We start from the raw sequence: 15,722 nt of genomic DNA, 5'->3' as shown, positions 1-15,722 counted from the left end.
TATTTCTAAAAATGATCCGACTAATGTGTGCCCTAAGAGCGAGAAATTATAAGGTCCACAAAGTGGATAAGTGATGTGGTCCACCATTTTACTAAAAAACTTCCACTTGTTTAAAATTGTTAGTTAGAAAATTTTTTAAACAGAAATTAATTACTGACTCAGCAATTTTAAATAAGTGGAAGTTTTTTAGTAGAATGGTGGACAAATGACGTGGTCTACCAAAAGACTCTATAATTTCTCCCTAAGAGCACACATTAAGCTATCTATTTTTAGAAACATTTTCTCGGGAATTGAAAAAATTGTCAATACTTTTTCAATTCTTAAGAAATTCTTTTCCAAAAATAATTAATTATTATGTGTCTTTAGGATACACATTAACAAAATCTTCCTAAAAATTATAAATAATATTACTAAACCAACATTAACAAACCTGCCAAAATTAGTGAAACTCTATTGTCCTTTTTAATACTCTGTTCCAGTGAATGAAAAAAAGAGATCTAAAATTAGTGAAACTCTGTTGTCCTTTTTTATACTCTGTCAAAGAGATCTAAAATTAGTGAAACTCTGTTGTCCTTTTTTATACTCTGTTCCAGTGAATGAAAAAAAGAGTTTGGGAGAGAAAGTCACATTTGTTCATGAGATTCTATCTACCTCTAAAAGTTTCTTCATTAAAATAAAATAAACCCTCTCACTTCCTGTGAGTTCAGTTCTCACTTTCACATTTTCCACCTCTTTCTTTCATCATTTCCATACTTTAATTTTTCGTGTACCCAAAATATCTCTCTTTGCATTTCCCAAGTGTACCCAAAGCTTTTATCTCTGATCTAAACAAATTCAGTTACACTTCCAAACACAACCCAACAACACAGTTTTTTTTCAATCAGTTCCATTTTTCCTGCAGAACAACAACAGTAACTGAAATGTTGGGTAGATCATATCACGTCACTTAACAAAAACCCATCATATCAAAAGCTCCAATCAGCCAAGTCTGAGAAACCCAGGTGAGAAACTTAACTTAGGCTTTCCCAAAACATGGCAAATAAATCCAACAAAACCCATTTGAGAAAATAAAAGTTTGAGTGAAATTGTTGTCAGAAAATGTATAATTGAAACTCAAAATATAGTATGAGAGAGGACAATTACAATATGCATCAGAGGTTTGAGTGGAGTTATTTCTTGTCAAGGTCGGGGCTTTATCGTCACTTCGCAGACATGATCTGGCGGCCATTTATGAAGGCTCCTGCCCGATCCTCTGCTTTCTTCATCTTCCTCATCGCCGGCGCGTTTGTCTTCACGCGCGTGCTCTACACCACTGTAAGTATTAATTTATTATTATAATAATACTCTACTACTATCAATGATGTTGTGTTTTACTTTATTCGTGAAAGAAATTTTATACGACACGTCGTTGTCTTCCGCGATTGAAACGGCACTTGAGGTGGTGAGGTTCCACCACCGTATGGAGCCGTGGAAACGACGAGTTTCAGAGTTCATAAACCGACACGTTGGTGTCTGTAAATGCATACACTACACGTGCCGGGAGTTATTGTGGAGCAAGATAGTTTTTTTAGGCCTAAACACGCGGCTTGAGTGTCGGTTAAGTTTGGCTGTTAAACCATTCAACCTCACTCGGTCTTAGGTCCGTTTGGTTTGGTTTTGTTGGAAGAGTGAAAAAATAGAAGGATGAAAAATTAGTGGGAGATAGAAAAGATTTGGTTTTTTTTTTTTATATGTGTTTGGTTGAAGGGATGGAAAATTTTTTTGTTTGGTTGGAGAGAAAAAAGAGCGAATAGAAAATATAATTTATATAAACTGATTATTATGTCCTTGTTATATAATAATGGGAACTAGAAAAGTGAGAGGGGTAGGTGAGTGTAATAAAATTTAGTTTTTCCTCATAAATGGGGTGGAAAGGTGGGAGGGTGGAAAATTTTTTTGTTTGGTTCATTTGGTTTGGTTTGGTTGGAAGGGTGAAAAAATAAAAGGATGAAAAATTAGTGGGAGGATAGAAAAGATTTGGTTTTTTCTCATATGTGTTTGGTTGAAGGGGTGGAAAACTTTTTTGTTTGGTTGTAGAGAAAAAGGAGCGAATAGAAAATATAATTTATATAAATTGATTATTATGTCATTGTTATATAATAGTGGGAACTAGAAAAGTGAGAGGGGTAGGTGAGTGTAATAAGATTTGGTTTTTCCTCATAGATGGGGTGGAAAGGTGGGAGGGTGGAAATTTTTTTTGTTTGGTTGGAGAGAAAAATGGGCGGATAGAAAATGTAGTTTATATAAATTGACTATTATGTCGTTGTTATATAATAGTGGGAACTGGGAAAGTGAGAGGGGTAGGTGAGTGTAATAAAGTGGGGGTATTTGTGTAAAATACATTTCTCATCACTTTTCCCTCCTCATTTTCCTCCCAATTTGGGAGGATAAAAAAAGTGAGCCCAGAGAGAAAACTTTCTTCCCTATTTTCTGTCTCTTTCCTCAACTCAACCAAATAGTGGAAAACAGCATTTTCCACCATATTTTCCATCCTCCCTGTTTTCACCTCAACCAAACACACCCTTAGACTTCCGTAAAGGAGGTAGTTATTAATGGGGGACACTCATCACCACGTGAGGACCACTCTTAGGGACGATTAAGTTTACTCCCATAATAATTTTCGCAACTTTGGTCACGATTAATTATACTCTCATAATATTTTTATCATTAGATTTAACTTACTTCCAATATTTTTTTAACAGGAGGTGTCATTTTGTTTTAAATACATAATAGCAAGTGGTAGTGTGTTTTAATCTCCACATTTTATTTAGTTAGTAGGTGATGTGGTAGTTTCTTATTAAAATAAAAGAAGATTCCAGTTAAAAAATTACTGGAAGTAAACCAAACACTTTATCATTTTAATATATTAGAGCATCCACAGCAGTGGAGCTAAAAATTTAGCTTTTTAGCTCCACCAAAAGTTACTTTATCTATTATACCTATACATATACTACAGCAGTGGATCTATTTTAGCTATCAACACAATAAAATAATATAAACATCACAATAAAATAATATATCCCTACAATAAAATAATATACCACCTACAATAAAATAATATAATCCACTACCCAAAAAAACAACCCAGCACCGTGCACAACCACCTCTACCATCAGCCACACCCGCAACCACCACTATCACCACCACCAGCAGACACAACCAAACCCACAAAAAAAAAAAAAAAAAAAAAAAACCAAACACCGTACCACCAAACAATAGCCACAACAGCCACCATCGCCACCACCACAGCCATCAAACCCATAGAAGAAAACAAAAATCAAACATCATTCCCACATGAAAATACATTAAAAAAAAAAAAAAACAAAACAAACAAACATACAAACTCAATCACAGCAAAGAGAATGGCGTGGGTCTGATCGGAGGACTGGGCGGAGGCGTTGATCGGCGGAGTGGGGAGGACTGGGCGGCGTGGGTTTGATCAGAGGATTGGACGGAGGCGTGGATCGGCGGCTGGGGGCTTGGGTCGGTGACGTTGAGGCCGGCGGAGGGATGCAGACTGGGCGATGGGGCTTGGCATGGGTCGGCGAGCTGGGTCGGTGGAACAGGTCGGCGGTGAGGGAGCTGGCCGATGAGCTGAGGGATGAGGGAGATGACGGAGGCCGACGAGAGCTAGAGAGGAAAGGAAAATTTACCGGCGAGCTGAGAGCTAGAGAGAAAAAAAAAGACCGGTGAGCTGAGGGATGAGGGAGGCCGGTGAGCTGGAGAGAAAAAAATTTTTTTGAGGAAGAAAGAAGAATGAAGAGAAGTCGGAGAGAGAGAGAGAGAGAGAGAGAGAGAGGACTATTTTAATCAAAGAGGAGAGAGAGAGAGATGTAATAAAAAACTATTTTTTTTTTTAGCTTTGAGCTACAGTGCACATCTATTTTTAGATGTGCACTGTAGCCATTCATCTAAAATTTTTAACTATGGCTCCACTGCTGCAGGGGTTTTTTTGTGTTTGTGGAGCTAAATTTTAGCAATATAGCATTATAGCTACACTGCTGTGAATGCTCTTATGATTGATAAAAATTGTAAAAAAAATTGTAATAATATAAATAGATAGAAGTGATACTAAGTTATCATTTTAATAAATTGTGATAAATGTTGTAGAAAAAAAAATCTCATTAATAAATTATGATATAGCTTGTAGGAAAAAAAATTATCTCTTTAACATATATATATATATATATATATATATTTTGGTGATAATTTCCTTAGTAACACAACATACGGGGGAAGAAGAGAACCCTGAAGAGCTGAACATCTCCATTAAAAATATTGAGTTGGCTTTTGGGTATTTAAAAAAAAAAAAAAAAAAAAAAAACTTTTAGGTGAGTCTAATTGTGTGTATAAACTATAAAGTACAAACAAAGTGAATGAAGTCATAAAATGTGTCTAGAAGCTGTTGGTTTAGCGATCAAACAGCTTATGCTGTTTTTGATCAGTGACAACCGACAAATTGCGCGTTGTCTTTGTCGGTAGTAAAATTATTCCTAGGTTGAATATTGTGGGGTAATTTCCCGCACAAGCGCACGGTTTTGTTCTCAAGAACGAGTATGGGAAGATTCTGGGTGCAGTCCCACATCGGCAAGAGAAGCACTCCACTCATGCCTTATAAGCGCTTGGTGCAAGCATAAGTGTACCACTACTACACATGGTAGTAGTTGTAGAGACGTGCCCTGCAAAGGGGTAACAAAACCATGCGGGTGTCGGTTATAAGCGCTTGCGCAAGCATGAGTGTACCACTACTACATATTGTAGTAGTGGTAGAGACGTGCCCTGCAAAGGGGTAACAAAACCGTGCGGGTGTCGGGTCCAAGACATGGCCAAGCCAATCCCACCCCACCCCAAAGCGGACAATACTCTTGATGGGTACTGCCTTCAAAAACGCCTTTTTGTGGGGTAATTTTCCACACAAGCTGTTTTGTTTGCACGGTTTTGTTCTCAAGGACGAGCATGGGAAGACTCTGGGTGCAATCCCACATCGGCAAGAGAAGTGCCCCACTCATGCCTTATAAGCGTTTGGTGCAAGCATGAATGTACCACTACTACACTCCATTGCACGGTTTTGTTCTCAAGGACGAGTATGGGAAGACTTTGGGTGCAGTCCCACATTGGTAAAAGAAGCGCCCCACTCATGCCTTATAAGCGCTCGACGCAAGCATGAGTATACCACTACTACACGACGAGGCATGGTCACTAACTCCAAATCCATGGTGGAGGTTCCTCTCAGACCGACCAACGGTACCATTGCCTCTGATGAACAACTCAGAGAGATCAGAACCAACATTAGGGAGGCTGCCTTTAGAAAAATATCTAATGGAAGCAGAGGCGGAGTTGACACAACCAGTGATTGTGGTGAGGAAAATTTTGCAAGACAGGCCTGTGGAGTGCCTAATGATGGGGCATCTACACTAGGTGAAATTGATACAGTTTTCGGAGCCAATGATTTTGGGAACCATCCTTATCAAAGCCACCCAGGAAATGTTAGGGATCATCAAGCACTCAACGACTCTATTTCGGGGCAGAATGGAGTCGAGGAGGGAGATGATGGAAGCATGGAGATTGAGGGACACTGAGGATAAGTCTTCACTGTCTCACTTTGATTCTGCCACCACACCCTTTAAAATCATGAATATCTTAATTTGGAATTGTAGAGGAGCAATGAAGCCTCAGTTCAGGAAAACGATTATTGACCTCGTTGATTGGCATAGGCCTCTTATAATGGTAATTACAGAGACAAGGATGAGTGGAGCAAAAGCTGATGAGATTATTGAAACTCTTCCGTTTGATGGAGCTGTGGTTGCGGACACGATTGGTTTTGCTGGTGGTATCTGGTTGCTCTGGCGCTCAGATCTCGTCCAGGTTGATGTGCTGGCTACTACTAAGCAAGAAATCCACACGCTTATTCGAGTAAGATCTCTTAACTTTACCTGGATTCTTAGTGCAACTTATGCTAGTCCTAGATTTGCTGAGAGATGTTTGCTTTAGGATAATCTTAAAATGCTTGCTTCTCTTCATAATCTTCCTTGGTCTCTTATGGGTGATTTTAATGAAGTTTTGTCTGAGGATTAGAAATTAGGAAGTAATACTATTAGCCAAAGGAGAGTCAGGGCAATTCAAGAATGTATGGATGCTTGTCAGATGATTGACCTTGGGTTTTCAGGGCCAAAGTTCACATGGTCTAACAAGAGGGGCATTGATGATTTAATACAATGTAGGCTGGACAGGTGCTGGGCAAATCCAGAATGGAAAGCTCATTTTGCAGAAGCTAATGTTACACATCTTGCCAGAGCTAATTCTGACCATTGCCCACTTCTCCTGAATCTTAACCCGTCCTTGGGAGAGAGAAATAATAGACCCTTCCGTTTCCAACCTTTTTGGCTCAGCCATTATGAGTTCCCTTTGATAGTCAGAGAAGCTTGGAATGGGCAAGAAGTCAATCTACTTGATGCCATATCTGTTTTTACCACCAAAGCCCAATGCTGGAACAAGGAAGTCTTTAGTAATGTGTTTATTAGGAAGAGGATTGTCATGGCCAAGCTGCTTGGAATTCAAAAAGCCCTTTCTAATTGCCCTAATACTTTCCTGCTCAACCTTCAAAATAAGCTTAATGATGATTACAATCTCATTCTCCAGCTTGAAGAAGAGCTGTGGGCTATGAAGGCAAGAACTGATTGGATCATCCATGGTGAACGTAACACAGCCTACTTCCATATGTCCACTCTAGTAAGAAGAAGCAGGAACAGAATTTCAAGCATTTTAAATGAAAATGGTGAATGGGTACACAACATTGAGGAGGTGAAAGACATCTTTGTCACCTACTTCAAGAAGCTTTATCAGACAGAGCAATCCTACAGCCCCATCAATCCTAAATGGGGCAATGATTAGTGTGCTACCCTTTCTATGGAAGAAGCCAACTTCATGGCACATTGCCCTTCTGATGAGGAAATTTGGGGTGCCCTAAAGACCATGAAGCCTTTCAAAGCTCCTGGGACAGATGGATTGCACGCTGGATTTTTCCAAAGGTTCTGGTTGCTAGTTGGAGATTCAGTCAGAAAGGAGGTCAAGAATATTTTCTCTTGCCAGCAAGTTCCGGACTACCTAAATCAAACTCTGATTGCTTTAATTCCAAAACTTAGTGGGCCAGAATTGGTTAGTCACTATAGACCTATTAGTCTATGTAACACTGTGTATAAGATTGTGACAAAAATCTTGGTTCAGAGACTAAAACCTTTGTTGTCTTCCTTGATATCTCTAATGCAATCTGCTTTTTTGGCTGGCAGGAGGGGTACGGATAATGTGATAATTGCCCAAGAGTTGATCTACTCACTTAAGAAGAGGAAAGGAAATGATGGGTACATGGTGGTTAAAATTGACCTGGAAAAGGCCTATGATCGTTTGGAATGGAGTTTTGTTAGGATGGTGCTGAATCATTTTGGCTTCCCTTCCAACATCATCAATCTTATTATGAGTTGCATCTCCAATACTTCAACTGCTATTCTCTTTAATGGCAATAAATTGGACTCATTCCAACCTTCAAAAGGAATTAGATAGGGAGACCCCATCTCCCCTTACATTTTCCTCTTGTGCATAGAATTTCTGGGAGCCCAGATCAATTCCATGTGTGAAAACAATAGATGGGACAAAATTAAGGCTTCCAAGAATGGTTTTCTCATGTGTTTTTTGCAGATGACCTCATGTTGTTTACTAAAGCCAATGCCAAGAATTGTGAAGCAATTGTAGAAGTGTTGGATACTTTTTGTAAGCTTGTTGGATAGAAGGTTAATTTGGCTAAATCTCGTGTTCTGTTTTCTTCAAATGTTTCTAGAAGATGTAAAAGATCCATTTGCAGAAAACTGGGGATAAATGCAACTCAAAATTTGGGTCTTTACTTGGGCTTTCCTCTAATTTATAAAGGTAGGAGTGGAGAAGCTTTTAACTTTGTTATTGACAAAGTTCAAAAGAAACTAAGTGGTTGGAAAACCAAGTTCCTGTCCAAAGTTGGGAAAATGGTGTTGGCCAAATTAGCAGCTATCCCTGTAGTAGAGTATTACATGCCATGCCAAGCCTTGCCGATTAATGTGTGTGAAGCAATTGACAAATTATTAAGAGACTTTCTGTGGGGTTCAACTGCTGAGAATAGAAGAATGCACATGGTAAACTGGAACACTGTTACTCTCCCTAAGGACAGAGGTGATCTCGGTCTATACCAAATGCAGTACAGGAATCAAGCCATTTTGGCTAAATTATGCTGGAGATTAGCTAATGAAAATGAAGCCCCTTGGGTAAAGATGTTGGCTAAGAAATATCTCACTCCTAAGAGGCTGTCTGAGAAGGGCAGAAATCTCCCATGCTCAAGAATCTGGACAGCTTGCAAGAAAGGAGGAGCTATTTATATCAAAGGTCTAAGATGGGCAGTGAAAAATGGCCTCCATGTTAACTTTTGGCTCCCAAATGGCACCCTTCGAAGTCTTATTGAAGGATCACTTTCAACAGATGAAGACAAAGTGATGTTACACCAATGCTTTGACATTGGCACTGGTTGGAATTTGCAAAACAGCTCCTTTGTACTGCCTGATCAAATTCTGGAGAGCATGAAAGCAACCCCTTTCTCATGTGACACCAATGCTGAAGACTCACTCATGTGGGCCTACTCCAAAAATGGTTATTTCTCTTTTTCTTCAGCTTATTTATTGGCAAGAGGCTTAAACCCCTTGAACCTGGATATTATAACTATGTCATGGGTTTGGAAGACTGTTGCACCACCTCGGGTTCAGTTTTTCCTATGGTTGTGCATGCATAATAGCCTTCCCACTGGTGAAGTACTAGGTTCAAGAGGTTTAAACCTCAATACTACATGCCCTCTGTGCCTTAAAGAGACTGAATCACTTGATCACTTGCTGCGTTCATGTGAGTTTGCTCAAGATTTTTGGCTGAAGCTAAATTTCCCCCATATGCTCAGGGAATCATTCAACAAACCCATTAAGGAATGGTTGGAAGTTAACTGTAATACAAAAATTGTCTCTGAATGTATGGGAATCCCATGGGGTATTGTATTTCCTATGGGAATCTGGCACCTTTGGTTGCAACGTAATGCTTGTGTGTTTAGGATTGGTATTCTTGATGTTAAGGTTGTTGAGAAATGCAAACAAAGTGTTGCTGAATTTTTTGCTATAGGAATGAGAGCTAAAATCTCTATCTCTAAGTGTTGGGTTACACGTGTGAGTGAAATCCCACATTGAATAAAGATGAGAAGAATGAGTGGTTAATATAACATAATTGAGCACATACCCATTGGGCCTAGACCTTTTGGGTTAAAGTGTGCCTCTATATGTTATATTAATTACTCAAGGAAGCTCCCCAAGGTGTTTATCCTCCCAACAAGTGGTATCAGAGCCCATGGTGGTGTGCGGCGAAAGTGGTGAGATGTTCATGGTCCCTACCCAGCGGGGACAGAGAAAGCCTAAACGGCCAACACATAAAGATCCTGGAGAAGAAAAAAAGAAAAAGCCCAACAAAGGAATATTGTTAATGGTGCTAAATAATGGTGTGGTGCGAGGTTCCCATGGACATAGACGTACGGGGTTCCTATGGATGTGCGTGCGGGGCTGACACGTGGTTCCCATGGATGGCGTACGAGAGACCCATGGATGACACGCTGATGAAGTGAAAAGCCCATTAGGCAAGGGGGAGCAAGTAGGACTTGTTCATGGTCCAAAGAGAGGTCTTGAAACCCATAGAGAGGCAGACTCACTCGTGAGGGGGAGATTGTTGGGTTACATGTGTGAATGAAGTCCCACATTGAATAAAGATGAGAAGAATGAGTGGTTAATATAACATAATTGAGCACATACCTATTGGGCTTAGGCCTTTTGGGTTAAAGTGTGTCTCTATATGTTATATTAATTACTCAAAGAAGCTCCCCAAGGTGTTTATTTCCCCAACACTAAGTCCATTATCCATGTGACTTGGAGGAAACCACTAGTGGGTTGGGCTAAACTCAACACTGATGGTTCGGCATTGGGGTCTCTTGGTAAGGCTGGAGGAGGCGAACTGATCAGGAATCACAATGGAGATTGGGTTGTTGGTTTTTCTAGAAGTCTTGGATGCACTAATAGCTTTATGGCAGAGCTGTGGGCCTTAAGAGATGGTCTTATTTTGGCCAAGGATCTCAATCTTAATAGCCTTATTGTGGAATTGGATGCTAAGAGTGTTGTTCAACTAATGAATAGTGATTCTTCCAATATGCTAATGGAGCCACTTTTAACTTACTGCAGGACCTTTCTGAAAGTCATCCCCAACAAACGGTTTGAGCACATCTATTGCGAAGCAAATCATTGCGCAGATGCTTTAGCTAGAATAGGGGTTAGACGTAATTTTTCTTTTGTAGTTTTTGTAGAACCACCGCCTATGGTGGAGTTTCTGTTAGCTAGTGACAAAGCTAACACATTTTGTAATAGACTTGTTGCGTCTAAGATATAAATACCCCTTTCTGACCAAAAAAAGAAAAGAAAAGACAATTAGCTTTCTTGTTAGAATTAAAACAATTCTGAAAACAATGAATACATTCAAAATATGTGGAGTTATTATCGAATTTATCATTTCTCAAGTCAAATTCGGCTGCATTTGGATTGTGAAACTAAGGCATAAGTTCAAGAAGTCAATAAGATAATGATTGATTATGTTCTATCTTATTATTTTATTGAGGTAATTGATTTTTTTTTTACCCCTAGGTTTTCTTGAGAAAGTTAAAGAAGTATTTTTTACCATGCGTAAGAATTAAATTATTCTTGTGTTATTGACTATTAAGCATTGTGCTACGTGTCTCAGGGAATCCCCAAAATTCCTAAAAAGCCCTTAGAGCCAATTGCGATCCCACTAGACTGTACAGCTTACAACCTCACAAGAACCTGCCCTTCAAACTACCCACCCACGTTCAACCCAGAAGAAGATCCTGACCGTCCATCACCACCCACGTGTCCGGACTACTTCCGTTGGATCCACGAAGATCTACGGCCCTGGGCCCACACTGGGATCACGAGGGACATGTTGGAAAGGGCTAAAGCGACAGCGAATTTCAGGCTGGTGATAGTGAAGGGCAAGGCTTACGTGGAGAGATTTCAGAATGCGTTTCAGACAAGAGACGTTTTTACGCTGTGGGGGATCCTACAGTTACTGCGGAGGTACCCTGGGAAAATTCCTGACTTGGAGCTGATGTTCGATTGCGTTGACTGGCCAGTCATCAAAACAAAGGACTATCAAGGGCCCAATTCCACGGGCCCACCTCCGCTGTTTCGGTACTGTGGGGATGATGATACACTGGATATTGTTTTCCCTGATTGGTCCTTTTGGGGATGGTAAGACTTTTTTTACTCTCTTACTTACAATCTCCACTTGTGCTTGTTTCACTCACTCACAATCCAACGGCTCACTCCTCTCCATAGCTTAGGTGAAATAACAATTTTACAACAAATTCTATACAGGAATTTGTTTATGCTTCTCGTCTAATTTCATTACTTTTGTTATTTAGGATTTGTTATAAAAATGTTGTATTGGTAACTTTATTCATTTTAGTAATAATCAGTTTAGCACAATTAAACCACTATTTATTATAATATTATAAATTGATCCATGTCATACTTGCACTTTAATTTCTCAAACTATTAAGAAGTTATTACTCAACTTAAAAAAGTTTACCTCTAAACTTGTTTGGAGAAATTTTGATTACTCAACTTAAAAAAGTTTATCTCTAACCCTATTTCAAGAAATTTTGCTCTAATGCACTATTGGGTGGTTAAAACTTAAAAGGATCATATAGGTGTATTTTTAATCACATGACAGTTTTAAATAAGTCATGTGAATTATTTAAATAATATATGTGAATATTTTCAACAATATATATACATATATGTGTGTGTGTAAATAGTCTTATAAACCTCTACATAGAAGGTTGTAGGAGATTTTTTCAAACTAGTTTAGAGAAAAACTATGTCTTTATTCAATATTATGGAATTAATACTTTATCTTCTTGCTTGAATGATAGATTTTACTATAAACTCACATAGTAAGATCCCATATAAAATAAAAAAATAAAAAAATTTACTCCCACAATATTTAATAATTATTATAAACTATAAAGCTTGTCATCACTTCCTTAATTATAAACAAACCTTGGAATACACCCTAGAGTCCACTTGAGCAGGAGTGGAGCTATCTATTGGGTTGGGGATGCTATGACTTTGAAAAAAAATAAATAAATTAACTGCTTTACAAAAATTAATAAAAAAAAAAAAAAACTAAAATTTTAGACTTTGCCCCCTTAAAATTATGAGCTCATACTCAAAAGAAGAAAAAAAAATATATTAAAAGGTCTTTTAAGTTTAAATATATAAGAGGTTTGAACTTTTAAGGATCCATTTTTTGATATTTCCCACAAAGATGTCTAATGTTTGAATGCCCCCTCCTTTACTTAAAATGTGTCAAGTACACATATTTAACTTACTTTCTTTTTTTTTGGGTATAAAATTCAAGTATTTAAAATTCTCAATATTGAATGAAAATTTCTCATTGAGATTCATATAATCTTATATGAAAGATGATATCTTATTATAACTAAAATACTAAAAGTTCAAAAGAGAAATTGAATCAAGAACATTCAATTTATTCCTTTCTCATAAAGCACATTTTTTTTCAATGACATTTTAAAAATAAAACCATAGGTACATATATGCATATATGTTGTGTATGTGAGTTTGCGTGCATGCTTGTGCACAACTATTTGATGTTCTTAACTATCCAAGGAAGGGATTGTTTCTTAATAAACAATTTCTCTTTTCTATAACTTCCCTCCTAAGTCCAACATGACATGTACTTGTGTAGGGCTGAGATCAATATAAAGCCTTGGAAACATTTGTTGAATGATCTAAAAGAAGGCAACAAGAGGATGGGATGGATGGCAAGGGAACCTTATGCGTACTGGAAGGGTAATCCATCGGTTGCTCTAATCAGGCAAGAACTCATGAAATGTAATGTCTCTGACAATCAAGACTGGAATGCTCGTGTATATGCTCTGGTAACATTCTGAATTTCTTTTATTTGTATATCATTGAATAGATAAAATTTAGATACAATTTCTTATGTGCTGTACCTTAAGTTCTCCAATTAATTTCAACCATATGGTTGCATTGATGAACAAAAGCAATTATCCTAGCCACTCTTATAACTAGGCCATATGTCCCTTCTACTCCAATGTATAATTAAAATGAAGTTCTTATTGAAAAGAAGAAATACATACTGAAGAATAGAAAGCAATTAAGCTGTCTCTTCTTTAGGCGTACCCCACAGTGAAGCTTTTGGAGTCCACTAGCAACTTTATGGTGTAGGTGGAAACCAAACTTTTAAGCCAAACCTTAAAGTATACGCTTTAAAGAAGATGAGGGTCCTCTTTTTCTATTTACATAGAGAAAAGTAGATCTTTTCTCGCATGCCAGTAACATGTTAATAGGGATTTAATGGTGAATGATAGAGGAATGGATGCTTCATGAGCATATGAAGATGAGCAAATTTGTTATGTCACATGTAAAAAAAGTATCGCAACTGGTACAATAGTGGATGTTCATTTGCAGGATTGGGTCCGCGAATCACAGGAAGGATACAAACAGTCAGACTTGGCTAGCCATTGCAATTATAGGTGAGACAAAAAGTTTCAATCTCTTTCTGCTTTTTTTGCATGACATGCTTGTCTTTAGTTTTCAGTTTTTATGATTTTTTTTTTTTTTTTGTTTACTAATTCCATGTTCACTTTATCATCTCTTTTTGTTGACCATGTGCATTATCAATTAGTAATATGGTTTCTTCCTTTCACAACAAACGCAGGTATAAGATTTATATCGAAGGCTCTGCCTGGTCTGTCAGTGAAAAATACATTCTTGCTTGTGATTCTGTTAGCTTACTTGTGAAGCCCCACTACTATGATTTCTTCACAAGAGGTTTGATGCCAGTGCACCACTACTGGCCTGTAAGGAATGATGACAAATGCAAATCTATTAAGTTCGCAGTTGACTGGGGCAACAACCATAAGCAAAAGGTAATAATATCATACTTAGGCTTGTTGAGAAGATGTCATTGGTGTAATTGTATCCAACTTTGTCATTATTCATCAAAATTTTGAAAAGTAAAAAGTGTAATGTTGGTTCTTAAAGTGTTGAGATTAGGTGTTTGGTGTATGTACATTGGTCTCCACAAGTAGATGACCAAATAAGTATTGTCAGTGCCAAAAATTTTCATAGGGGGATGATTTCAAACAATGAGTTTTGAACTTAAACAGGCCTGATATAACTTATAAGAAGCCAATAAGCAACTACTTAAAAGCTTAAAGGGTCTCATATGTCATACTATCTGATCATTTCAGTTTTTTTGCAATGTTTAATTTCTTTAGAGCAAAACCCATGCTTGTCTTGTTGCTATCTTTCTATTCAAACCTCAAGTACACAAAATTCATGGGACATATGAAGGATACATTACCAGAATTAAAATTTCAAGCACAGTTTTGAATTGACTTTGATTTTCAGATTTCCCTTTCCCTTTTCTTGATTACTTATTTTTATTTGATTACTCAGGCACAAGGAATGGGGAAGGCAGCAAGTGAATTCATTCAAGAAGACTTGAAGATGGAATATGTATATGATTACATGTTTCATCTTTTAAATGAGTATGCTAAGCGCTTAACATTCAAACCCATTAGACCCAGAGAAGCTGTTGAACTCTGTGCAGAGACAATGGCTTGTCCAGCAGAAGGAGTGCAGAAGAAATTTTTTATGGAATCCATGGAAAATGGTCCCACGTACACTAGCCCATGCACTATGCCTCAGCCATATGATCCTCCATCTCTTCATGCATTTCTGCAGAGAAAGGAAAATTCAATAAAACAAGTGGAATTGTGGGAGAAGAATTTTTGGGAAAATCAAAATAAGCAGATATAGAAGGTTTTTTTTTTTTTTTTTTTTTTTTTTTTTTTTTTTTTTTTTTTTTTTTTTTCTATTCTTATGTATACAGATTAATGTATATTTTATTTAGGAGTAAGTCATAGCTCAATTATTTACTCATATATGTCCCATTTTGGATGGTGTCTACAGGAAAAAAGGAAAAAAGTCCACAAAATAAATGTATCGTTATTTGATTACTGAGGATAGTCATAATTTACCTCCTCTTATGATCTTGATAACAGTTTTATTGTGTTGTTTGGTTTAAAGTGTATTATGAATATAAGATTTCAAGGTTAGGAAAAAATTGACCTAGCAATGGTAAGCTGCAAATAGGTTATCATTTATAGCTTCAATTGGGTACGTACTTGGTTATAGGCTTATGTATTTATTGGGTATTTCGATTTACTATTTTAAGCTTTTGAGTTGCATGCTTTGTTAAGGGAAACACTCGTGCGTAAAATTCAACCAGTTCAATTAATTAACTAGATGCAGAATTCTGTTATTTAGTATTTCCACATGCTAAACTCAGCTTGATTACATGTGCTACTTGAGCTCAATATCTTTGTATAATTACCACGGTAGTACCCTTACTTTTTTCTTTATTTTTGCTGAGACAGTAGTACTCTCACTTACATACAGTCAGATATAGATTTCATTCTCAACTTGTTTTCACTATTCACTTTCTTCTTCTTTTCT

General features: G+C 37.5%; 1 protein-coding gene across 3 annotated transcripts in view; it reads left to right on the top strand.

Moving 5' to 3' along the window:
• Positions 1 to 608: 608 nt before the first annotated feature.
• Positions 609 to 15,722, top strand: part of LOC126700429 (uncharacterized) — a 37,918-nt gene continuing 22,804 nt past the window's right edge. Inside the window, exons 1-6 of one of the 3 annotated variants that reach the window (XM_050398588.1) lie at positions 609 to 1,314; positions 10,873 to 11,399; positions 12,922 to 13,114; positions 13,668 to 13,732; positions 13,918 to 14,128; positions 14,661 to 15,267. In XM_050398588.1, the coding sequence (XP_050254545.1) occupies positions 1,126 to 1,314; positions 10,873 to 11,399; positions 12,922 to 13,114; positions 13,668 to 13,732; positions 13,918 to 14,128; positions 14,661 to 15,023 (1,548 nt within the window). In that variant the 5' untranslated portion in view covers positions 609 to 1,125 and the 3' untranslated portion in view covers positions 15,024 to 15,267. Of the gene's footprint in view, positions 1,315 to 10,872; positions 11,400 to 12,921; positions 13,115 to 13,667; positions 13,733 to 13,917; positions 14,129 to 14,660; positions 15,268 to 15,722 lie in introns of those variants that run through there. The other 2 variants (XM_050398589.1, XM_050398587.1) reach the window with 2 other exon arrangements.

Source organism: Quercus robur, chromosome 9, assembly GCF_932294415.1.
Source record: "Quercus robur chromosome 9, dhQueRobu3.1, whole genome shotgun sequence".
In the NCBI taxonomy this organism is placed as follows: Eukaryota; Viridiplantae; Streptophyta; class Magnoliopsida; order Fagales; family Fagaceae; genus Quercus; species Quercus robur.
This window is presented reverse-complemented; position numbering and strand designations above follow the sequence as displayed.